We start from the raw sequence: 27,360 nt of genomic DNA, 5'->3' as shown, positions 1-27,360 counted from the left end.
AGATGTAATTAAAAAAAATAGTCATGGGAAAAAACTACCTTCACAATTCGCAAATACTGCCGAGCTGTGATGAAGATTACAAATCTTCTTTCAACTCTGAGGTAGTGTTACACTTCATTTACTTTTTAAAATGACTTTTTTTAAGCCTTACTGGTGGTTTGCGTAATTGATTACTATTTCTTAAAAAAATGAGGATTTCAGTAAGCCGATTTAAACCTGTGTCTGAAAAAGATGGCAACTGTTCTTCACGATGTATATAATAAAGCCTGTAGGGAATTAAAAGTATATGAAGTTTAATAAAATATAGAAAAAGTATGTAAAAAAGCTAATAAAGTTTTTAAAAAATTGACGCATTATATTTAGAAATAAATTTTAAGGACTTCATTTACATTTTTATTAAGTGTAAGATACATGTATTTACAGGTATTTTTAACTATTTTCAAATTTCCGGAAAATAAAATAAACAAAATCAAGTTTTTAATTTTCAGAAGCAAATGAAGAGATTTTCTTACACACAAGACGCCAACACGTGCTCGCTTGCGACACCCAACGGACACAGAAAACACCACAAGCGTCAGCAGAGGGGCGTTATGACGTCACATGAAGCTGAAAGGAAACGGAAGATGTTCATTAATTACGTGCAAGTCAAGTACCAACAAAAGAACCCCGCCATTGAAGGCTACCCTGGTGGAAAGGACCACAATAGAAAGGAGCAGGTTGTGAAATTTATTATTTCCTTTCTGTTCTAAATTGAAAGGTTTTGTGTTTATTGTTGTGCTACGAGCACACTGCTAACTAAGAGGCCGAATTGTGTTGTTATTTTTAGCTTTGAAGTTTTTTCGTTTTTGAAGTAGCTTTTCTTAGAACTTTTTTTTTGTGCCGAAATAATAGTCGCAGAGTGGCCAATTATTGACAATTGCACTTGACCGCTGCTGCAAATTGTTAATAACTTTTCTTATTGTCGTTTTCATGTTAGGTAATTTTCTGTACTAGCAATTTGCTGCGTAGATTGTCACAAGTTCAAGTACATTTTGACATCTGACAAAATTGTGAACAAAATATTGATTTTTTTTTTGTTAAAATGGTTATACTTCTATTCTGCAATTACTATACATAACTGTGCTTATCAAAGAGATTAAACAAACAATCGTAAAAGCAAATTAAACATGAAAAATTGAGCTCGTTGATTTTTAGAATAAAGTTTTGGTTTAATTTTTTTAACTGCAAAAACTGCTTAATCATAATTTGTTTTACAACTATCTACCATCCTTTAAACAACACTATTGAACAAACTAAAATTATTAAAGTAAAACTCTTATTGCTATCAATAATTCTTACTCGCTAAATCCTAATTTTACTCAAAGGGCAACAATTACGGATCACCCAGCAACCACCAGAGGGCCTCGTTGGCTTCCACTTGCGGGTACATGTCGGACCACCCGTGCTCCCCGTCAACCTACTCGGACCACCAGGCCTCATTGTACTCGGATCGTCCCCTCTCGTCTTGCGAGCGGTCCTTGTCGAGGAGCTGCTCCTCCAGAGCGTCACTCCCGATCGTGAGAACGAGGAGCAGAAGCCACGAGGCACCGTTGGGTTCGTTTGGAGTTTGTTGATTAGAAGAAAGTAATAATAACAATATCTGTATTTAGAATAACAAAGTTTAGTAGTTTTAAAGCTCCGTTACGTACGTTTGAAGTTTGTTGATAGTTGATTAGAAAAAGTTTGAAGTTTATAACTTTACATAGAATACTGAAATTAAATGTTTGTAAATTCAATATAAAAGTTTCTACACCTTTCAAAAGGTTTGCTGAATTTCCACGACGTTCCGTTTTGTCGGTTTGAAGTTTGACAAAAAAAAAATCAGAAAATAACTTATTTAATATGGTTCATAAAATAAGATATAAAAAGCAACTTAGATAAAATTTAAAATAAAAGAAACTTTGTAAAACAAGTGTGCATACTTGATGAGTAAAAATATGACATGAAAAACTTTTGAGAAGTACTACTTTTGATAGCACAAAATATACTAAAATATACAGCGCTGTTACTTTTATTTAGCTTGGTTTGAAATAGTACGAATAACTTAAAAAAATTACAACACTTTACGCAGTTTAACATTTTTATACAAAACTTAAAAGCATACTTTTAAAATATTTTTTACTGAAAAACAATGAATGTCAAATTTAATGTTTTAATTGTTTTAAAGATAAATAATCTAGTAACACTTTGTTAGTTTTTTATATACTGTTACAAGTATACTATTTCAAAGTATATAAAACAAGTTTGTTATACTGCTTTCAAAAATCAAATAAGTAATAAGTAAAACTAACTTACTTACTTCAGTGCGTATTTTAAAATATTCGTTTAAACAAATTTTATGCGAGACTTGTATTTAAAAAAAAAATCTTCAATTCAAAAACTTCAAACAATTAAAAAATCGTAATGCAGAACAACAAGCTTAAAAATATCTGCAAACAAAATGTAAAACAAAACTTGCATGTTTTTGATTTTCATGTCAAGTTGAAAATTTTAATTACATAAAAGTCAAAGCGGTCATGTCCAATTTATGAAATTTGAGAACAATTTTTTATCAAACATGATTTGATTGCGGGCTTGGTTTTATATGCATAGTATTTTGTTTCACTTAACTTTTTACAATGCAAACATATTTACTGTAAAAATAAAAAAGCGACATCTAGCCTTATGCAAATAATAGTTATAAGTTTTGTGTCTGTAGGATTAGTATTTTATAACTTATTTTCTATGTTCAGTGAATATTTTTTCATTACAGAAAGATTAAATATTAGTATATACTGTTGAAAATAGTATATGCACAAATTACTTTAAATTGAAAAAAAAAGTAATGGCTGATAAATATTTTGGTTAAGTAGTTATAGCTTTCTTAATAATTTTTATATGGTGTTCGAAGTTTTAAGTAAAATAGCTTCAATATTTACAAACATTTAAATAACAACTAAGTGTTTCTATGTATTGCTATGTATTGCCTTGAGTTCACAAAACATAAGTTGTGTTTACAAAATTGTTTCTAATCAGCTAATTTTCACGTTAAGTTAACTAAAAATAAAAGCTAATTCGATTATTAAAACTGTGCTTTGTGCGAAAATACAGTTTTGAATAGTGAGGTTGAACTGTGTTTACAAAACTTTATTATTTACGCTAAATAAAGCGTTACTGGTTGCAAAATTAGTTTTATAAAATAATAAAAACTAAGAAGTTTGACTTATTTTAGCGTTTTTAACAAAAAAACCTAAAAAATACAAAAAAAAAATTAAAGTTTTTGTTTAAATCGATCTATATACTGTTTATTTTTGCTGCAACTTTTATCTAAATACAATTAACAGTTTCACAAAAAAAATTATAGAAAACTTTAAAACTTAGTTTAATTATAAATTATCAAGTTTTTTCAAAACTAATGTGCTATAAAAGATCCACTCGAACATAACAGGCATACCAGTTTTCACGAAAATGATAAGTAAGCTTTAAAAAAACATTTGAAAAAGAGAGATTAAATCTCAAACATTTTGAACAAAGAAAAAACTCAAGCCAAAACACAGAGAAAAAAATTTCAAATCGTATCACGGCGAATCGAATCTTTCTAGTGTTTGAATGAACGGATTACCGAAATCGCTCCAAGTACACCTGAAGCATCGTCGTTGTGACGTCACAAACATCGCAATCGAGAAAACAGAGAGAGCGCGCTTTTTTCGAACTTTTTTTTGCACTGAAACACATATAGCTTGCAAGGCTTTACTTCTTTACTACTTTGGGATGTTTTGCAGAAGCAAACAGTCAGTGGTTTGATTGGAAAATACAGTTTGTGTATTTATTTATTATTGTTTTTATTTTTTGAGAGTTTGTTTGTTTACAGAAATAAAAGCTCTCCCAGTTTTCAGTCATTTCGTTTTTTTTTTTTTTGTAAATAAACAGTTTGTTTAGTTGTCAGTCGCGTAATTAGTTAGATAAATAATTAAACAAATATTAGTATTAGGCTGCATAAGGTAAATGAATATGTACAGTAACCTCTCGCTTATTCACGCACATTGTGTCCACTGAAAAAATGCGTAAAGATATGAGAGATCGTAAAGATACGAGAGGTTCCAAATATGCTTACTATAATGGCTGTTTTTTTTTGATGTTGTATCTAGTTAATAGCAACTTGAGACTTTCCCACTTTTAAAATATTAATACTAAAATAAATACTTTTAAATTTATATAAAATAATAACACTTGTAGAAAAATTTTACTAATTTTAATAATAAGTAGATTTTATCTTTATTTATATGTGACTTATTTGATACTTAACATTTATACTCTATTCTACTAAGCAAATTCAATTCGTAATTAAGCATTTGTTTACAATTAAGAAATAGTGTGGTGTCTATACTAAAATTTGTTTTTATAGCCTTTTACAAAAATATTCATGTGGTGCTGTAATGAATTTCTACTTTGGAACAAAAGTATATAAAATATATGAAAAATGTTTAATAAAAATTATTTATGTTTCTTCAATTTTTTTTTTGTCTAGAGATATACAGAGATGAGTTAAAATTTAAAAACATATTTTAAATTAAAAATATACTATAAACCTAGTTTTTGCAATATTAAAAGAAAAAAAAAATTTGGAATTTTTTAGAATTCTAAAATGCGTAACTAAACGAGAGTGCGTAACGTCACGAGTGCGTAAAAATGCGAGAGGTCACTGTACTTTATTCCCAAAATTTTAATGGCTTTTCAGATAATAAAGTTTTGTTTAGACTTTGAAACTTTTCTAGAAAAAAAAAATTGTGAAATTGTAAACGAGGCAATTTTTAAGATAAATAGAAAAGTATAAGTTAAAAAAATCTATAAACATTTTCTTAAACTAAACTTTACCAACATAGTTTTTAAACGTAATTAACTGTTTTTTAGTTGCAAATTTAATACCAACTAATTATAAAGGTCCAAATATTAGAAAAGTTTATTTTTTTTAGTTTTAAAAGTCAGGAGTGTGCTTTAAATAACACACCATAAAAAAGCTTTACAAGTCCAAATTTAACACTCGTTTTACAACTTCTATATATGTACTGAAAATTGGTAGCAAATATAACAAATTAATCAATTTCCTTTTTAACCAAACATTTGTACTGCGGTTGCAATAAAAAAACAAGTTGATAGCATAAAGAAGCTCTTGTGAGCGCGAACCGCTACCTACAGTGCGGTAACCAAAACTTGTACTTAAGATAACAAAAGACGCATTATTAAAAAAACGGTAACTTGTTGCGAAAAAAAATCGTCTGCTTTTCAAGGTGTTTTATCAGCTCTCAGCTTTACAAGAGCTCGCGTTTTTATTCGAATAACGGGCGAAGCGTTTTATCGGAAATCTAAAGACAACATTGAAGCGCAAAACACACACGAGTTTGAGATGTCACACAAGTTTGCGTGTTTGTGAGAGGTACGTAGAAGGGAAGCTGTTATCAGAACGAACAAGCATGTTGCAGTTTGCCAAAACAGAGTTGAGAATAAAAGTGTTTTTGTTTTCTTGTTTCAAAACAATAATCTGCACTGAGTTGGCTGCAATTTGTCAAAAGTGGTTAATTATATAAAAATAAAAATTTTAAATAATAAAACTCAGTAGAGCTGGCAATTTGTCATATATAGTTTTTGTAATTACTTTCTAAAAAAAAATTATTATATATTTTTTTACTCTTTCAGCATAAGAATGAATTATTTCATCACAAGTAGAAGTGCTGTTTATTTTATTTTTTTGATTAGATAACCAGTATTTCATAAAAAAAAATTCTAATAAATCATTTGAAGTTTTAAGTGGTTGTTGAATAAACAAATTTGCAGAAATATCATCCATGCAATTGTTACGTCACAACGGCCTGTTATAGTGTGTTTGTAGTGCTTCGAGCACATTCTCCTGCGTTGCATAATACTCATTTTTGCAATGTTGATAACGCCAGCGGTTGTCAGTTCAAGTATCGCGAAATATTTAGATAGTTCGTAAGTTAAACATGTTTTGATTTCACAAGTACTTTTTAAAAAAGCAGCGTTTTAGGTAAACATCATACGTCTATAAATAGCAATTTGTTGAATTCTTTGGAAATCGTTTCGTCATGAATATTTAATTCAGAAGGAAACCTTTATCTGCCAACGAAATCTGCACTTATGAATTATTCTCTTGCTCACAAAAAGCATGTAATAAATCACAATAAAACTTTAAAGCTTCGTGAGAACTAAAACTTGGTAGCGGAGGTTTCAACGGGTCACGCAGAAGTTAACCAAACACCTAAAACACCTGTGAAACATCAACGTTTTTATTTTCACAGGAACAAACGAGACGTAACTCGATCCCGGTGAGCAAACAAATTTGTTCAGAACGAGAATAAACCTAAATATAAAAGGTATAAAATAAAAGTAAAAAAGCCGTAAAAATTCTTACGAGTGTTTACGATCAGAGCAAATACGGAGAAATTACTCGCCGGACAATTATACCAGGAATTCCTTTGAACATGATAGTGTTGACAAAAATGTGAGTTTTCGAAAAGGGCCGATTTATAATTACTTAATGGTGCGGAGTGATTCTCGAGTCCGAAAAATATTTCCCAGATTTAAAACTATTTTCAAATGTAAATAGAAAGAGAATCGAAATGTTTTAAATTTTTCGCACAAACCGCTGAAGTATATCAAACAGTGAGTGGATGATTATTCAAACAAAACTTTAAAAAAAAAATTGAAGGTATATCCATGGGAGAGTTTTTAGTGAATTTTCCGCCGTTTTGCCCAACAAAAGCCAGCTTTGACGTCGGCGCGTCTCAACTGATTTTCTCCTCACCAGCATCGCGGCGCGCGCGAGGTCATCTCGATTGTGACGTGTCAGAAGTTTTAATATGACGTCATGAAAATTTCTTGTGCGGAAAACAAGAAGCCAGACGCGAGAGTAAACAAGTATCGGTGTAATTGCATAGCGGTTTGAGAACGTCTAGAAAATTTCAAATTGCCACTGTGCAAAAGTGAGGTCGTTACTAAATGTTTTTATTTTTTGAAACAATATATCTCAATAACAGGCGGAAAATATTGACCGAGAGTAATTTAATAATTCCCAAACCATTCCTTTTGAGCTTCTAAGTCAAGATCAAGGCACTTCAAAGGGGTGGTGGCGAAAGACAAAAAGGCCAATAAAAAGTGTGGAGAAAACGCAAACAATTGCTAGAACTCCCCTGAAGTGTGAGTGTTTATAAATAAATGCAACCAGACACTTCGTTTGCTTCTTATCTGTTTTGTGTAGGAAGCTAGGCTAATTAGCGCAGACTCTAATCTCGCTGCTAATTCGATTGCAAGTTGAGATTAAAAAGTTTAAATCGAGTGGCTTGTTGTGGTGGTAGTTTGTGTATTCAGTGTTTATTCAAAGCAAAATAGAATTTAATCACTTTTTTTTAATTTGAGCACTTCCTTTGTTTGTTTACAGTTTTTCATATTGTTTTTAATCAAAATATAATTTATAAGAAATAATGTTGCGCCCATTATTGTGAACATTGAAAGGATGTATCATAATTTACATCGGAAGCCTAAATTAATTATTCAATCAACACTTTTTTCCATAAAATTTCCAAACATACTTTGCTTTATCAAGCTACAAAAAGTAATTAAGTTACAAACAATTGGTTTATTTAACTTTGATAGTTTAAAAAGTTTTAAGCAAATTGGTTTTTAAATATGACACCTGATACTAAAAATAGACTTTAAATTTGTTAACTAAGCCTCTGCAAAAAGTAAAAAAGCACAACATTGTTTTAAAATGAGTACAAAACCTAAAGGCCCATTGTTTAACTTTCGTTTAACAAGGAACAAAACACCACTTCAATGAAGTTGTAATGTATCTCGAGTATTTTGAAACCTCCGTACTGGCTTTAAAAGATCTTGTTGCGACGGCTATTAGCAGGAAATTTTCCTTTACAATGGAGCGTTTTTATTTTGCTTTTATTTACGGCATAATTTTTTTGTGTAAGACTTTTAATGTAGTTTCATTTTCTTTGTTGGCCTGATTTAATCTTTCTGTTCATTTTGCTTGTTGTCGTTTTGTGGTTTTTATACAAAAAAAGTACTTGAGTCACAAAAGAAATAATGTTTTCTTCGTCCGTAAAAGGCTTAAAACTACATATTATTTCGTGTGCGAAGCGAAACTAACAAATCTAGAAAGCCACTCAAAATTACATGTAAACGTAATTTAAAGCCTATAGCAAGTGAGCAATCAGAAAAATAGAAAAAGTTTTTCGTGTGTCGCGTATTTGACAGTGGAATTGACAGTGTGGTAGGCTGCCATTCGGAATTTGTTTTGATAGATTTCACAGTTGGAAGTCTGCTCAACTCCAAACTTCAAGTTTGAATTTCAAGCTTTTCTTTGAAGCTGGAATTTTTCAAGCAGTTTTGTTGTTGCTAGAAGTTGCTAGTTTGAATTTTTTACAGTTGCTTTATTTTTGTGCTTAAAAAGACAGTTGTTCTTAAAGTATCAGTTTTGTTTTAGTATTGTTTTAATTTTTTGTTATTTTTATGAATGCAAGCCAATAGTTGACAATAGTGATATATGCAATTAATTAAACCTAATCAACATAATAAGTCTAATACAATGTAATAAGATGCTTTTAATTAGTTATACACGTTCTATTAATTAAAGTATAGGAGTTGAAATTCGTCTGTTATTTTGTTTAATTTTTTGTTTTTATATTTTGTTTATCTTTTTCAACAATAACACTGATTAGGGTACTTTCAAAAACAAAAAACAAGAGGTTATTTTTAGATAAGATCACAATCACGATCTTACTTTGTTTACAAATTAGTACAAATACATGCCCAGAAGTAAACTGAGTTTGTAAAACTTTGTTTAAAAATAAACTTTGAAAAAATATTTTACTATACAGCTTTTAAAAGGATTAAAGGTTTTTGATTAAACTTTTATGAACAAAGTTTTTCTTATTGTGTAGTTAGAAAAAGTAATTTTATGTTATAGTATTAAAAAAAGGTTTATTTCAGCTTAATGTGTATTTGTTGTTAGGAAAGTCTTAATCAGCTTAAATTAGATCGCTTTCTTGTGCTACTTATTACTTGAGATAGTTATACTTTATGTAACTGTATAATTCAAGTCATTATTTGCAAGCTCTTGTAAAGTTAAACATTTTTGGTGTACATTATCATTTTGTTTCATTTTTACAAAGTTTTCTTTAACTTTAAGTAATCTAATGATCTATAAAAAAGTTACCAATGGTCTGTGTTTATTACAACTTAACTAAAAATTTATACTAGAACTACTTAAAATTTTAGAAAATCGTTTTTATTGTTTGTGACTTAGTTTTAAAGAAAGCTGTATTGACTAATATTAAAGGTATTTGAAGCAAAACAAAACTTATAAACAACTAGTAATGTTTTGGGAAAGTTAAAATAAGTTATAATTAAGTCATATTGTTAAATTTATTTTTTTAAAGTTTAAAAACAACTAGTTTAGTTTTGAGAAAACCTAGAAAGTTATAATTAAGTCATAGTGTAATACTCACATGTAAAAAAATTAAACAAAGTTTACAAACAACCAGCTTAGTATTGAGAAACTTTAAACAAGTTTACGATTCTTCAGCAACAACACCTCTTTGCATCACGTGGTTCAACACTTTCAATAACAAAAACTTGTTGATGACTAAACTCGGCAGCCACTTTAAATCTTCCCACGAACTTTAATGAGCCTCTGTGACGTCATAATCGACTTGAGCGAAATAGCAGGTTGATGACTTTTTGTTTATGATTGTGCAATTGCTCGCTTGTGTCATTTCAACTTGGATGACCGTGCAGTGGAGATTAGTAATGACCAGTAAGCCTCTTTGAGCTGTTTCTTTTTATCTGTTTGACACTGTGAGCGAATGGAAACACTTTTTTTAAAGTCTAAAAAAAATTTCGTGCACTGAAGAAAAAGTAACTTACAAAAACAACAGCAAGTGCGCAAAGTTGTGCTAGAAACCTACTTGACCGTTAATTTTCTGATAATTAGTAAGCCGCTGTAAGCCCACTCGTTCGGATGATCACATAAACACAAGCCAACACTGTGTGTGCGCTATATCGGCTCTACAGGCTTCAACGCTCCTTGTCAACAATCCAACTTTTTCCCGTTGTTTGATTGGTCGATTTCGCTGCAATCAATTCGTGTTAGACTGATGCGCTTACGCTAGCAGCAGAGACGCTGTTTATTTTTGAACTTTACCAGAAATTTGAGCGTAGAAAGTTGTAAAGCTTTTACCTTGACGTGCTTTATAGCCACGCAAGAGCAGTAAAGTGATTGCTGTAAACTTGTTGAAAATTATACTGCAATTCATCAAAAGTTGCTGGGCCTTTTAGCAGCTGTACATCACAATCAAGTTTAGATTTTAGGCCTGATTGTAAACAACCTTCTGTCTTTGCTTCTGATGTTTATTAATTAACTTGACCTTCGAGGATTATAATGGTAACAAATTACACCCTCCCCCTAGTAATATTTTAATAACCTTTTTCGGTTATGTTTTAAGTTGAAAATAAATATTTTTCACTTCCTTTTTGCATTATTTTAAACTTTATTTTTTGCTGAAATATTGTGTTATAACAAAGTCATAAAAGTTTATAATATTAATTATTTTTGACAAACATACTTATGATATGTATTTCTTAGAAAATTTGACTTCCGCTTATTGTAACAGTTGCTAAATTAAAAAGAATAATTTGAGTTTTTTTTTTAAATAAAAAAATAAATAAATATCATAAAACAACTGTCAAAATTGGCGGTTTCATAAAAAATGTAAAAAAGTTGTTGAGAGCAATTATGAAAACGTTCGAAAGCTGAACAAGCGCGCTGAAACGTAATTGTTGTAATCATAAAAGTTTTTACGTAAGGACAATCCGGCTTTGTACAACATCCAACACAAAGGCACTTCAAAGCCAACATAAAACACAAACCTTGCTTTTATAACATTAAAGGGGCTAAAGGGTTATGCAAAGTTTCAATTTAAACTTAGCGCTCGTTTCAGGTCAGCTTTTTGTCTGCAAAGTCGTAAACTTTTTACTGCCTTTTCACATAGTAGCCACACACGCAAGTGCGAAGAAGCTTGCAGCTGAAAAGAATGTCAAATACCTCAAATAAGATCACGTTCGTTAACGAACTGACATTTTGGTCGAAAACAACAAGGTGATGTTGTAGCAAGAAAATCTCACACGGATATCAGACTTTTGTTTATGTTCGCTTTGTTTTGACGCCCGAAGGGTTTCAGTTGTTTTGTTTTTGACTGTGAGAGGTCGTTTGAAAATACGGTGGCAGGTTATTTTAATTTGCAAGTCAAGTTTAAATTAGGCTGTAACCAAAGTAGTTTTAGAATGATAAATCGAAATACCAAAAAAAAAGCAACGCTATAACTGTAAGAATGTGTCTAGAAATTGTAATAAAAAATGTTTTTATATGTTGTCAATGAGACTAAACAAACTTGTATATAATTGTTTTGATTGTAAGTAAACTAAAATAGATCAACATGTATTTTTTATAGCTTAACCAGCCGTTAATTTTAAATTAAAATTCCCACCAATCAGGAGTGGTCCACTTGGAATACTTGGACCAACTGAAAGCGGCCTTACTGCCAAACGAACTGACAAGCTTGGACACCATAAGGGCCTTGTTCGTCCAATCGTACCAGGGACTGTTGACCATGCCCATGTTGGAACCGCAGAGGCACAGCATATTGCTGAAGAACCGCAACAATGGCAGCTTCGAGCCAGTGGAAAACGTCAGGTTAGTGACTTCTTTTTCACAATTTCAGATCTTATTTTAATTAGTTTTTGTACAACAAATTACAACAAATTACTTGAGCAAAACTATTTTTTGATAAAATTCTGAAAAATTTTAGCTCTGTTGGTAGAGTGAATTTTAAACTGGATTAACTGTTATTTTCATGCTTTTTAAATGCTTAAGTACTTTTGTTGATTAGTGGTTTTTGAAAATTGAAGCATTACAACATTAAAAAAAAGAAGCTATTCTAAATGCACAACATACACTGTGTCTTTATATTTTCTACTCAAGCAGTTTGAGTTTGCCGTTTATGAATAATCTCTTTTATCTTTTTTAAATGCGGTTTTAAAATTTAAATACTATTTTCTAAAAATATTCGTATGGTATTGGCCTGATCACAAGCTTTTTAAACTTGTCTTAAAATAATCTTCTACCACAGTTGTAGCTTTATTAATCTACTTGTTTGCGGTTTTAAAACTTCTTAATAACTCTAGTGTTGAAAGAAGTTTTAAGGTTGGAAATATTAATTTTTTTTGGAATTTTGTAGTTAAACACTATCAATTTTGTTGCTACTTCTTCATAACGTCTAGTAAAAATTTTAGACGAAAATATATACTGTTTTGTAAGATGTTTACAGAAGTTTAAGTATAAACCACTGTTGACAACCATACTGATGGTGTATGATCTTTATTATATACTAATAAACTAATGTTTTGTATTTTAGAAAATAACATTTGAATTACTTTAGTTTAACATTAAAATGATTTAAGATTTAAAAAAGATATTTAAGAAAACCTTCCATAAGTTGTATTGCATAAGTTATTGAATATTACAACGTCGTTTTAGAGATAAGAAAAGTTTTAAGACTTATATATTAAATAACTTTTGAGTGTTATGATTTACAACTTTTTAAGTAGTTCAAGTGATAACAGAAATAAACGATCTGAATAGCAAACCTATTGTGTTACGCTTTGTAGAAGTAAATTAAACAGATTGTATATAATAAAAATACATTTTTAACTCGTATTATTATGATCTGTATCTAGATTTTATCTGCTTTTATATCAGCCTATATTAATAAACTTTTATGTTTAATATAAACAAAGATAAGTGTCTTTACACAAACTAAAAGCTTTTATATCACTTTACCAAAAACATTGCATTATTCTGTTATTTACTATAAAAAGCTCTATTGACAAGCAGTATATGTACCTTACCAAACAATACACTATTTTATTGTTATTTGAGCCTTTTACACTCAAGAGTGTTTATTAGAACTTATGTCTTTGTATATACTGAAAAACACATCAGTCAAAAATCGGACTTTATTGGCTTATGTGTAACTTTACACTCGAATTTATTTAATTCAGCAAGATTTGTTGAAATTAAACTATCGTGTGTCAGCTTTTCTAACCAAAAGTAAAAAATTGAACATAATTTCAAAATTATTAAGGAATAAGTATTTCTCATGTCAAGTTTATATTTTCAGTCAAAATAGTATTAAAACTATTTTTATTTTATACATAAACACAAAATTAAATATTTTTACAGCCGGATTAGCAACGGTTCAGTGCTGAAACTGAAGAAGAAAGTCAACTCAGGCATCCCCCAGCCAGGAGCGAAGAAGTCGATACCAACACCAGCAACAGGTGTCAAGCAGCCCCAGACGAAGCTCCAGAAACCGAAGCAGAACAAGCTGCTGAAACCCTCGTCGGTGGGCGCCAAAAAGGTCCTGCAAAACCCCCGCGTAAAATCCCCCGCAGCGACCTCGAACAACAACAACAACAAGGAGGCCGGCAAATCGAGGCTGAGCTACAACTCGTTGCCGAGGCCGAAGACGGCGGGGGTGGGCAGGCGGAGCGAGCCGAGCAGGAGCGCAAACAGGGCGTCTCTGACGAGCGCCATGGAGAACAAGTCCAACGTTCCTTCCTACTCGCAGGTGAAGCAGAGCAACTTCAAGCCGTCGGGTCTGCTGCAGCCCAGGACCAACCTGAACTCGCCCGCTTCTTACGACTGCATCGCCGAAGAGGAGGAGGTCTTTGAGGAGGACAAGGCTTTTGACGAAAACGTTCCGTCGTTGAAGCTTCCCACGTCGAGAATAATGTCTCCGCGCTCCAACCTGGGCAAGAATAAACCTTTCGTCAAGCCCAAGAGCAACCTGGAAAAGCCAAAACCGGCGCTGTCCGCAGAAAAAAAGGGGAAAAACCCCACGTCGAAACTGCGCAGCGCCACCACGCGGTTGTTGAAGAAATCAACGACCATCCCTTCACCCTCGTCCTCTGCCGTCTCCTCCAACAACGACCTCTCTGCCGGACAGAGAGAGGGTGGGGAGAAGAGGGCGACGATCAACCGGGGCACCGGCAGGTCGGCGAAGGGCATCCAGCGACTGAAGCCGGTGATGATCCCGCAGGTGCCGCCGAAAGAAGACAAACCCAGGGAGGTGGGCAAGAGCGGTTTTGGGAGCAAAACGACGGCAAAAACTAGTTTAAATAAAACAAATGCTGTTACGAATGCTTCAGCGGTGGAAAAACCGAAACCCGACCAAAGCAGCGCGTCAAAAAGCGACAAACCCGCGAAGAAGACGAGCAAGCTGTTCGGGTTTAAAAGGCTGGCCGGAGTCAGGTCGAGCTTGAAGTCGTCTCTGAGCTCCAGCAAGAACGACAAGGCTTCGTCGAAGAAAAACTTGCCTTCGAAGCCCGGTTTTGAAGAAGTGGATAGAGTGGAAGAAGCTGTTTTGAACTCTCCTGAACCTTTGGCTGTAAACGGCAGTGTAAACTCGTCACGATCTTTTAATGAAAGCAATGCGAGCGTGCCCTACAACAACCGTGAGCACATAGGTTCACCGAAATTAACCGGTTTCAACATGGGCGGAGTCAAAGAACATTTTGACGACACTGACCACAACGAAAGTGTCTTTGAAGACAAACAAAACGAAGAAGTAAAAATTGAAAATATTGAGGATGCTAAGCTCAACGAAGTTCACAGACCCCTCAACATCGAACTGAAAAACACCGTAATAACCACCAACCTTTCACCCCTCCACGCCAAGAAAGCCCTCATACCGAAAAGCAGTCTTGTTAGCTCTCTGGTGATGGGCAACTTGGCCACTAATTTTGAAAACAAACAGTTCGGCGCCCCGAAACCGGTTCCCACTTCATTTCCAAGCAACGCATCTGCTCCGTTGCTCATGGGAGTGCTGAAAAGCTCAATAAAAAGGTTGGTGATCAATTTTCATGTTTTGTTTGGGATAATATGTAATAACGTTGTATTTTTTTAACATAAAAATAAAAGTTTGTAATAGAATTACAATGATTCGACTTTATTTGTGCATATAATTTCTATAAGAACTATAAATTTCGGATTTTTTAAATTGTTTACACGCTTACTTATTAATTGTACCACAGCTTGAGTTGCAACAACATGTACTTTTAAAAACTTACAACAGTTTTAATGAAAGTATTTTGCACTTGTTTTTACCTATGATTGCAACTAACAGTATGCTTAAATATGTATTTTATTGTTAAAGCTCTTCATCAAACTCTTCGATGTCGGAGTTCAGCACCTCGTCCAACCACAGGCCTTCCAAGCGGGTCTCCTTCCAAAACGACGTTCTGATCTTCCAGGACGGAAACGTGCAGACGTACAACAACGGTCTCGAGAAGGGGAAGTCCCCCGCCGAGAAGACGTTCGAAGTTCGCGAACATCACGATGAACCAAGGGAAGAGATTCATAAAAGGGACCACGTCTACAGGGAGGAAGACGGGACCCGGATCAAGCTGGTCCCGGTGTCGGAAGAGGTCAAAGATGAGAAGGTAGAGACCTACAAGAGCCCTCCCTACTACGAGTGCTGCATCATAAAGAACGTTGACGTCATAAAGAACAGTGACGTCATTAAAGATGTTGACGTCGTCAAAAACGAAGATGTTGTTACAAAAATGGATTTGGCTGTAAACAAAAACTTGCATCAGCAGGACAACATAAACCAAAACTTGCTGACTGTGAATAAAAAGGTTTGTTTGTTCTAAATATTTTTTTCTAATTTTTCTTAAAAAGTAAGCAATTTATCTTCATTGTTTTTTTTTAAGCTTTCAGTGGACTTTAACGTTAAATTTAATTAAGCATAAAATTTGTTATTCATTTAGAGTATGTTTCAGGACAAAATCGAAATGGACAGTTGTAACAGTCTTGAGTCGATAAACAGCAGTGATAATTGTCCTGACTCATTTGAAGTTAACCAACCAAATGTAACAATTGAAAAAGAAACTAAAGTTAAAAATCAGGTAAAATTACTATGAAGTTGTATTTATGATTTGTATAAAAACAAAAAAGTAACAACTTGTACTTTAAAACAGTTCTTTTTGAATAACAACAATAGCTTTAAAATTCTTACTTTAAAGCAGTTCTTTTTAATTTACAACAATAGCTTTAAAATTTTTACTTTAAATCAGTTCTTTTTGAATAACAACAATAGTTTGTTTTTATAAAACAGAAATGATTATAAAACATTTTAAATGATTGAAAAGCTTTTTAATTAAAAAGGAACCGCGAATACTGTTTTTATAAACTATATGTAGATAAATAATCAGCAACTGTTTATAAAACCTTTTGATTGAGTATTTGAATTAGCTTTTAATTGACCACTTAAAACAAATCAATTACAGAAATTATGCAATACCCGTTTCATCAAAAAACTTTTAACTTTTGTTCTAAAAACTCAAGGCGGTGTTTGTATTTGATTGAAACAAATTTATTACCTTTTTAATAATTTTAAATAAACTTAAATTTTTTAAATTACTTTAAGTTATTTGTGAAAAAAAAAATAAAGACTTTTTGCAATTTATTAATGCTAGTTTAACAAAATGTTGTCAAAATTGATCAAACAAAAAGTACTCTTTTTATTTTAATTGTATCTAATTAGTTTTTGTTACAGCAAACAAATGAGCAAAAAACGCCAATTAAAGAGGACAAAGCGACAATAAACTGGTACAAAGAGCAGCTTAAGCAAGTGAACATGGTCGCGAAAGTATTAAGAACTGAATGCGAAAACCTTAAGGAGCAGCAAGTTAGTTAAATTTGAATAAAAAAGTAAAAAAGAGTGGTTTAAAAGTGAGGTGCACTTCCTTTTATATTCTATATCATCCAATTACGCGGCTCTAATCCAACAATTTCGTGTTGTTTTAGAGGCAAATATTTTCGCTAGCGCGCGAAAATTTCAAACTTTTTTGAATATTGAATTCCCGCAAAAATCCACGTTCAATTTAGCGAGGTAATTATATTCAAAGCTTTTGCCATTAATTAGATCATTTGCGCTCGTTATATCTGTATTTGGTTTAAAAATAAAAATGTTTTAACAGAAAAAGAAAAGTTTGTTTTAGCCACAATTAAAACAGTGAGAAACTTTTGGCGTTCAACAAAAGTTCTGTCTGAGAAAAAACAGCTAACAATAGAGGCTTTTTATGTATCTTTAAGGGCACAAAAAAGATTTAATTTGCAGACTTTTTGCGGTTTTCATTGTAGATGAATTGAGGTTTTTGCCAAATTACTATTTTAAGAGGTGGAAGTTATATAATAATAAAAAGTCACTGATAAAACTTGTTTTAATATAAATAAACTTTCAATAGTTAATGTGTTTTTTGAATGTCAGCAATAGATTAAATGACTGTAGAATTATTAAATAGTAATTCCTTTTGCATTAAGACGTCAAAACTTTTAGAAAATTTTATTCATAAACTAACAAACACTAGTGTTAAATTATTTTTAAATGTTTTTACAAAATTACTTTTTCACAACAAATTTCATACAAACTTAAAACTTATAAAACAAAGTTGTTTTAAACTTGATACAAACACAAAAAGTATTATGTGACTAAAATATTAATTTAATTTAATAATTAACAAAAGTGAAGGAGTATAATAAAAATAATTTTCACAGCAAACCAACATGGCCGAGATGAACCGGTTGATCGAGCTCAACCAGAAAGCCATCTGTGACGTCATAAACCGCAAGTACGCCACCTACCGGCCGCTGCGGAGGAGGAGGTTGAACCTGGACAGTTCGAGGCACGAGTACGGCAAAAAGGCGGCCAACAGCGAGAATAAGCTGAGCGAGATAGAGGCTGCGGTGGAGGAAATGCGTCATGACGTCATCGACAGGAAGTTAGTGTTGTGACGTAATAGTGTTGTGGGGTTGTTTCTAATTTTGTTCAATTCAATTGGCATTGGTTGCTGAGAACTAGTAAGCCTGTTTTGTGAATTAACAAAGTTGTGGTTGTGACGTAGTTTTGTTTTGTTAAGTAATGATGTTGCGAAGTAGTAGAAAATTAAATTAATTAAAACTAATATCGCATCATTTTAAGCCGCTTTAGTGCGACGTCACGTTTAAGTTAGTGGATTTGTGACGTAGTATAAATAAAAAGCTACTTGTGATGTAGTAGGTAGGAAGTAGTTTTGTCACGAATTCAAGCGGAAGCAAATAATTGTTTTATGACGTATCAGAGCGGAAATTCTTTTGAAAACAGAAAATATGCTCAGCCGGTTTAAATCGATCAATTATTTTCTGCTCTAACGTTTCAAAAGCTGTTTCCATGCTACAAAACGTTATCCAAGTTGAATTAGCAGGGTGGTGTTATTTTAAATTGTTTTTACCTAAAATATGGAGTATTTATAAAACTTTTTAATACTCTTATTGCACTTTCAAATAAAAATAAAGCCAGTCTACACAAAAATTCACTTTACAGACAAACATGATAAGTCAAATTTACTGTTAAAAAACATTTTGACATTCAAAGAAAACATTTTGACGTTCATGAATTATATGATTTTATATGTATTCTTATAATATCAATATATCAAGAATTAATCTGTTTTTTGTTTTTGAGTGCATGAACTTATAATCTTGTTTCGAATAAACTTAACACTTTTTTTTTAAACATTTAACCCTATATAAATTGAGTTCAACTCTGTTTTTAAGATTTTCATTCTAATCTATAAAGTTCATTTTTAAATTTTTATTTTATTCTTAACTAAATAACATAGGTTTTTGTATGTCAACTTTCAATAAACTTATGTACGCTTTGAAGTATTAATAACAACAGCTTAAATTTACAAAAACTGAAAATTATTTAAACTTTTCAAAAGCTAAAAATAGACTTTCGTGCAAGCTAAAAACTATATGAACTTTTAATAAGTCTATTTTAGCTCGAGTATTATAAGTTGTTAAAACGCCATGGTTTTTCTATGCTTTTTCAATAAACTCGCGTATTGCTCGGGAAATTTTTTTTGCATACTTTTTCATGTTGATGTTTTTTAATAGTGCAAACACTTACAGGTGTCGAGTGAGCTCAAAGGAAGTGGAAGGTCTTGTGAGGCAACTGAGTCAAGCCGGAAGAAGCATCGCATCGATGAAATGTTTGTATATTTACATTTGATTTGATTTAATGAAATGTTTTAAATTTACATTTAATCAATGAAATATTTGTATATTTACATTTTATTTAATGAACTGTTTGTTATATTTGATTCAATAATATTTTGCATATTTAAATTTGATTCAATGAATTGTTTGTATATTTACATTTTATTTAATGAATTGTTTGTAGATTTACATTTTATTTAATGAATTGTTTGTAGATTTACATTTCATTTAATGAACTTTTAGTGGCTCTGCAAACGTCATAAAAATTGAGATTAGAGGGTTTTTTTTTTGAAACTAAAAAGTTTTTTCATCCTAAACAAACGATTCAACTAAAAAGTCCTAAATAAACAATGTTACTGCTTTAATCAAATTATGATAGTGTAACAGTATTTAAATAATTTATGGTTTTAAAAATTAGACACTCATAAGTCTGGAATTTTGAATTTAAAACTTTTCAAAAGTTTAGCTGCTTCAAAAAGTTTATAAAACATTTTCAATTAAATAAACAGACTATGTTAATAAATAAATATTGCATTTAATTGATTTTATAAAGTTTAACACGTCCATGTGTTTTTTGTAAATTCCAAAACAAGCGCACGCATTGTACATTCTGCTTCTTAAAGTTGATTCAAAAACAAGCCTAGAAATTTTTCAGTCAAGTTTATAGTAATGCTCAGAATGAAAGTAAACATTTCACACTCTAACATTTTTTCAAAATATAACAAATCCATGTGTTTTAAGTAAATTCTAAATTACAATGCACAATCCGCTTTTTAAGATTGATTCAAAAAAAGCATATAAATTTTGTAATTAAAACATATAGCACTCTGTAAAAACTTTGTAAAAGCAATGTTAAATAATAAAAAAAGTTTCAAATACTTTGAATTTAAGTTATTTTTGAAATTTAACAGCTGTTAAGCATACAAATTAAAATATAAGGAGTTTAGTTTATAGTAATGCTCAGAATGAAAGTCAAAGTTATTTTTCAACAGACGGATTCCCATCGCTTTCGAACGAGATAAAGTCGGTGGCGATGAGCGAGTCGGAAGTGATCAGGTCCGAGTTCGACTTCGTGGAAAACGAGCCAATCAGGTTGGAGAAGCAGCTGAAGAGGTGCCAGCAGCTCACCGCCACCCTGTTCACGCTGAAAAAGTTTGAAAAAAATTTATTAAAGTTTTTTTAATTTTTTCACACTGAAAAAGTTATTTAATTATTATGTTTAATTAAAATTTTTCACACTGAAAAAGTTATTTGTTATAATACTTAATTGAAATTTTTCACACTGGAAAATAAGATTTAATAATAGGTTATTTAAATTAGACTGTAAAATAAAGACTGCAGCTTAATAGTTTTTAATACTTTTCGTTTGGTTAGGTTTTAAAACAGCTAGTTTTATTGAAGTTTTTTAATTTTTCTATAAAAATAAAGTTGTGTTTTTTTTTTGTTTCTGCTTGATCGTGCTTTTTGGAAAATTTTTTTTTCTAACTTCACGCGCGAGACCTTCATGTTAAAGTTAAAACTGTTTTGTCTTGACCAAAACATTTCCAGAACTAATTTTAACCAACACCTGTATAACCTTACAAAAAACTATGTTCTTTTTTTAACAGACTTTAAAAAGCGTATTAGCTCAAGTCTTAGCTTTTTTCACGTTTGACATTGACCTTAACAAACTGTAATTTTTTTATTCCAAGTAAAGTACTTTTATTTTAAAGTACATAGTCTACGTTGATGAAAAAACAGGCTTCCCGCCCGATGTTTGAAAATGTTTTAAAAATAAAACATTAAGAGCACACTTTCTCAGAGAGTTTTTGTTTTTAAGAGCTTTTTATTTTTTTTTTACACTTGACTAAGCTTTAAGTTGCTGCTTTTTACTCTTTGATCTCATTCATACATTAATGTAAAGGTTAAAGATGAAAACACTTATATATAAAAACAACACATATAGTTTTGAGATTTTTTTCAAACGATTTACATTTAAAAACTTTAACACAAATAAAGTCAGTTTGTTTTTATTAAAATTTAGTTATATACCGTTTAATTAATGCAAACAACACGCTAATGTTCTGTTAAGTGATATCAAAGTAGAAATTTTTAGCTTATACATAACTCAAATGAAATTTGTAACACAAACAGTTTCAAGATTAAAATGAAAGTCTTTTTTTTTTAATTTGTATTCAAGTGTCATTAGACTTGCTTTAACAGAATGTTGTAGATGCTTCTTTTAATTACAGAGAATTAAATTTTGTAAGCTATTTTAATACTAAAAAGATTTAAGACTTTAATCAACTATAGCAGCTAGTAAACAGATTATAAAAAATATCTTAGTTTTTATATACTACAAACTCTTACTAATGACTTTTTAACACATCCAGCTTTAGACCTGTTTTAATACAATATGTTTACTTTTTTGTTCAAAAAAGTCATTTACATCACAAAATACATATTTACATAAAAATATGGTTGAGTTAAGCCTTATTGAATACATAATGGTGTTAAAATGACATTAATTATGCTGTATTTAGCGATTTTATTTGCACATGTCTTGAAAAACGATTTTTAATGATTAATTTTAACAATGGATCTTTGTTTACTTTTGAAAGCTTGTTTATAGCCAACTGTTTTCTATTTACAAAGTTCAAAATGTGGGAAACAAAAACAACATTTGCTTTCTTTACATAAAACCTTATATAACATAAATCATAGTACTTGGTATTTTATTATACTTTGGTAATATACATAATACTTCATTAACTAGAAATTGACGATGGTCTACTAAGTATTATAATATTTCTTCAATCTTTTCTATTCAGCTTTATTTAGCAAACATGTAGTTGCAATTTACTCTATCATGCACATTACCGTAGAACTATTATTTCTTTTTTACTATACATTTAATTTTTTCTTATCTTTATAAATTTGTAACATTATACAACAGGCTGGCAGCGGTGCAAGAAGCCCGGATGAGGAGCTCGATGCAGCAGCACGGATCGATGGAAGAAGATCATTACGGAGATCAGTACGAGGAGCACAGCAGCCTGATGACGGACATACAGAGGATCCCGATCGATCACGACAAGAGAATGGAGAGCATACAAGTTGGTACTGTTATAATGATACAAAAAAAAGTTTGTTTTTTAATTAAAAATAAGTTTAGTTACATACAAGTTGGTACTGTTCGTGATAAAACACATACATTTTTTTTTAACTTAATTAATTTAGCTTCTTTTTTATAAACTACTAAATATGTGGTTTAAACAAGTGTTTAATGTAGTTTAAGTGTTTAAACAAGTGTTTATTTTATATATGTTTAAGCCACATATTTAAACAAGTTGGTTTTGCCAAAATGAAACAAAAAAAAGTTTTTTTAATAAAATTGAACATAAGTTTAGTGCTGCAACTCAGCCTAATACGAATTTCGTATTAAAACTTAAACAAAATAAATTGGACAAGCTTTTTATTAAACCAAGTTACAACTGTTAGTACAGGATTTTATCTAAAAGTTTTGTTTAAGAAGATGTTTATGTAAGTTGCGTTTGTCCTAAAACTGTTTTTTTTTTGTCTAATTTAAACAAAATTTAAAATCGAAAGTTGCTGTGTTTAACACGATGTTATAAAACTAGGTAAACGATAAATAGAAATTTGTAGCAACAACTTTTTTTCGTTTACAAGATAAGTTTTTTTATAAACTCTCTGAAACACAAAAGATTTAAAGTAAACTCATGGTAGACAAGAATAAAGTATAATTACAGGCTGTCGAGTATAGGTGGCTTAGAAGAAGGAGGTTTGTCAGAGAGTACTACATTAAAAAGTTTATAAAGGTTCATTGCATATCAGAATTAAATGGTTCCTGCATAAGGCTTTGTAACAAGCTTTAAGAGCTTTAACTTGCACTTGGAGCATAATAGATATTGCATGATCAAGATATTATCTGAATGCATATTTTAAAACCGTATAAACAAAAAATATAAAAGCTTGTAAAAGTTTGTTATCTTGTTACGGAAGAGAACGATTAGATGCTTTGTTTTTTATATATTTAAATACTATAATTGAAAAACCTTTTTATAACTTTTCTAAACTTTGCACGACATGAAAAACAAACATAAGTTGCAAAATATAAATTTGTTGAAAACAAAAGAGTTTAATTATTATTGCAGCTGGTGATATAAAATTTATAATTAAGCAATGTGTCTTAATTAAAAAAAAATTTCTGCCAAAAAATTATGAGAATTAGTAGAAGACATTTGCACGACTATATTCTGCTATATCACAAACTAAAAGTTTTATACAGATTGGCTAAAAATATGTTCAACAATTATTAACTTTTACAATAAGCTTTAATTTAAATAAGATTTTTTGTACAACAAAAACCGTATATGCTATAAACACGTCATAATAAAATCTTCTTTTCATCATTGTTATTCATCATAATACCCAAATCTGAATTTTTAAGTTTTATTCTTTTTAAATGTTCGAGTTTTTTAACTAGAAGCTAAAACTTTAACATTACAGCAAGTAATAATACACGTTAAACATACAGATTTAATAAAAAACTATTTTCATTATGATTACTCCTTGAAATTGAAATAACAAAAAATATTTAAAACTAAAGAATCACTTACTTAAGAGCGTTGATATCAAACAATAAACTTCTTATCAGTACTACCAATTATCTGTTGAATGCAAATTCATTAGCTGTGTAACTTTATCAACGAATTTAGATTAAGTGACAAATTATCTTATCTTAAACATTTTAAACTAAACTGTAAACGCTTGTGAATTGTTACTCAGAAATTGCATAGTGTTTCTCTTCAGTTAAACTTTACTTTAAACCCAATATTTCATTCAGGCGTTAGAAATGGCAGAGAAGGTGTTGAGAAGAACGGATCATCTCCAAATGATCGAGAGGAGACAGCAGGAGTTGCTCCATAAAAGTTACAAGCAAATTGGCACCGATGCACACCAGAACCATTCTAATCTAACAGGTGACTACTAACAGTTCGAATGTCTGGGTTTATTAAACTACAGACCACTTTAAGAAATCAATTGTTTTTTCATTTTGTTTTATACCTTTTTTAAAGCTTTTAGTTTGCTTGACTATAAATTTTTTCGCCTTTTTATTTTTCTAAACAAGCTGAGTATCACAATTTTCTCAGCTTCCGAATCAAGCTCCCTGGACTCGCTGCCCTCCCACCCCCTCTCGATGGACGACTCCGCTATGACGTCACAGAGGCTGATGACGTCACAAAGGCCTCCCATGTTCAACCAGATGATCCCTCCTTCGTACAACCAACCTCAAACCTTCCACCACCCGAGGGGAGGCTACCACGGGGGATCGCTCCCCAGGAGGTCGCATATGAAGGGGAGGATGCAGCCGCTGGGTGGCCACCACCAGGTGGCGCAAGAGGGCCAGGTGGGGAGAAAGACTCCCGTTCACATGGTTGAGAGGTCGCAGTCGGCGGTGCCGTTCCTGCACCAGGGCAGGTTCGGCATGAGCCACCACCACCGCTCGCAGGGCCAGCTTCATCAGCCGTTTGTGACGTCGCAGCAACCTTTCGTGACGTCATACCAGCAGCCGCAGTGGGCGCACAAAACTCAGGCAGGGTACTCAGGTGACTATTACTAGATAACAAGTCAAAAAATAACATTTTGAAATTATAACAAGTCAAAAAATAACATATTTCCAAATATCTAAATATTCATCAAAAAAAAAATTTCTTTTGTTGGCTAGTTGATAGCTGCAATAAACTTACAAAGTTGTTTTCAATGCTCAAAAAATCACGAGTGTCTAAATAATTCCGTGTTAAATTTTCAAAACAATAATTTTACCAAAGTTTTTACACAGTTTTTTAAAACCTAGGCTTTAAAAACAAACGTTGTTGAATTAATACACAAAAAGTTACCTTATTCTTTATTCTCAGAAAACAACCTCTCAAATGGTACCAACAAAACATCGGAACCATCAGGAAACAAAAGTGATGTGGACAAAAACAGAAGTATGCAGGATCAGCACTCCAAACTTCAACGGATGCAAAGGTTTCACAAAGTAAGCATCACATTTTTATAATATTTTTTGTTTTGCTTAAATCTGCGGATGCCAGAGTCTATTATTTTTTTACAGCTGTTATCAGTTGAGTAAAAACTAACACTACAAAAAATAACATAGCAAAGTGTTTGTAAAATAGAAACAAAGATTTTATTTTTAATTTTAAAATTTTGGTTTAATAATAAAAGCTTACAAAAAAATTAAGCTCAGAGCTCCAAGTTTTTTAAAGATGTAATTGTTTGGTTTTATAAAAAAAATATTTATCTTTTCTTGTAACAACATAAACATTTGTAAGAGCTCTGAAAGGTATTTGAAATATTTTACAACTCACGTAACAAGATCAGTGTGTAGAAACAAGGACTTGTGTTTAACATGTCTTGTTCAAACTTAACTTACTCTCATGCAAGTACCTCTCTGCTACATCATAGTAAAAACAATTTCTCATTAGTTTCTATTTTGCTTTTACTACCATTAGTTTGATAGTAGACTTTTGTTTTGTTAATTATTTGATTATCACAATAACTAAACAAATTTAGTTGTTTACAATTTTACAAAAATACTATTTTTGTAAATACTTGAAAAAAATGTAAAAAGTTTTATATCAAAGCAACAGTTTTTAGATAATTACATTTGCTGTTTTTTCAATGGTTTAATAATTCAAATACTTTATTTTCAACTAATCTTCATCTATCTTTATAAATATCAAAAAACTGTAAATTACTTCAAAATATATCTAAGAACAATTAATGTTTCATTTAAAATATAATGATAGCAATTTAAGGAGTGCCTGCCGCCTTGATAAGAAGAAATACTCAAGTTTTCTATAATAATTTTCAATTATAAACCTTTGTGATATTTAAAAGTATTTCGAATGTAAATGTCAATTATTATACAACAAAAAAATACTCACGACCAGAAAAAATTCTAAAAAACCATAGCAATTAAAAAATGTTTAATACTTAACTAAAACTAGCGTTATTAGACAAAAAATAAAATATAACGTGTAACAAGAACAAACCAACAGAATTAATTTAAAAAGTTGTTAACAAATACTTGTAGTTTAATAATGTTTTTTCAACAGCTTTTAATTTTAAACTTTAGACAGCTGTAAACAAACAAAATTTTTCAGCAGAGAAATGTGATGACCAACAAAACAGTTAACGGGAACATACAGCAAGCAGTTTACATGTCATCTAAAGCCTCTAATGTTTAACATATAGCAAATAATATGTAGGAAAACACTTCAAGCCTTATAATGTTCTGTTCTTTTCAATTTATATTTTTCAACCAAAATTTTTTTTTAACGAATCAAGACAAAGATATTTCAGTTGAAACATTCTTATATTTATCTGTATTTTAAATTTTTCAGCATTATAGTTTTGCAAGTACATATTAAATATTCTATGAAACGAAAAAATATATACTGTTGTTAGTAATCGTTTTAATAAACTTATTCAAACAACTAATTGTTAAAAAATAAGTGTATTAAAACATTTCCTGTTATTTAAAACTTTACAGTTAGTTTTTAATCTTAAGCTAATAAGCAAGTTTGTAAAAAAATAATATTAAGATACAAGTCAACTTAAAGAAAATTCGCAAATCTATAAAATTATTATAGACAAGTATGTCTTAATTGACTAACAAAATAAACTTCAATCATTTTAACATAAGAACTAAATACATACGTTAACAGAACTTTTATCTTATATAAAGCAGTTACAGACAGTGCTTATGATATACTTTATTGTTTATTCTAACAAAGTAAACTTTCTAAAATTCGAATTTTTTTTTTCAAAACATTTAATTGATAACTTAAGCTAGACTTTCAAAAGTATTTTTTATTCTTTTTTACTCTGAATTTCTTCTCATAGAACTTATACCTTTATTATTAAATTAGATATTACTTATTTATGATTTAAGTAAAAACTGTTTTAAAATTTTAAATTTTTTAAAACTATACCCAACTTAACCAAATTTATATTTTGTTGTACATATCTTCTGTGAAACGTCTATGCTCTTCAGTAAAAATAATAAACAACAATATTTAATATAGAAAAATTTAACAAAGTAGCTCAACATAAAACATTTTAAAATTTTGTTCATACCATAAAAC

The 27,360-nt window shown here is 30.7% G+C and overlaps 1 protein-coding gene across 4 annotated transcripts; it reads left to right on the top strand.

Annotated features, from left to right (window-relative positions):
* LOC145843879 (uncharacterized) lies at window positions 1-26,601 on the top strand. Of its 4 annotated transcripts, none has more exons than XM_082951138.1 (17): window positions 1-101; window positions 489-716; window positions 1,365-1,593; window positions 11,596-11,794; window positions 13,343-15,007; window positions 15,318-15,801; window positions 15,946-16,071; window positions 16,722-16,853; window positions 17,723-17,946; window positions 19,118-19,197; window positions 20,197-20,356; window positions 22,140-22,299; window positions 22,954-23,022; window positions 24,051-24,186; window positions 24,358-24,813; window positions 25,123-25,247; window positions 26,380-26,601. In XM_082951138.1, exons 1-17 carry the CDS (start codon window positions 24-26, stop codon window positions 26,458-26,460), a joined length of 4,632 nt encoding a protein of 1,543 aa, XP_082807264.1. In that variant the 5' UTR covers window positions 1-23; the 3' UTR covers window positions 26,461-26,601. The 4 variants fall into 4 exon arrangements, with proteins under 4 accessions (XP_082807264.1, XP_082807263.1, XP_082807266.1 ...); XM_082951137.1 differs by having other exon boundaries at window positions 26,377-26,601; XM_082951140.1 differs by lacking the exon at window positions 22,954-23,022 and having other exon boundaries at window positions 26,377-26,601.
* The last annotated feature ends 759 nt before the right edge of the window (window positions 26,602-27,360 follow it).

The sequence above is a fragment of the Thalia democratica genome, chromosome 9 (genome assembly GCF_965202585.1).
Source record: "Thalia democratica chromosome 9, ktThaDemo2.hap1.1, whole genome shotgun sequence".
NCBI lineage: Eukaryota > Metazoa > Chordata > Thaliacea > Salpida > Salpidae > Thalia > Thalia democratica.
Note: the sequence above shows the minus strand (reverse complement) of the source record. Positions and strands in the feature narration are given on the sequence as shown.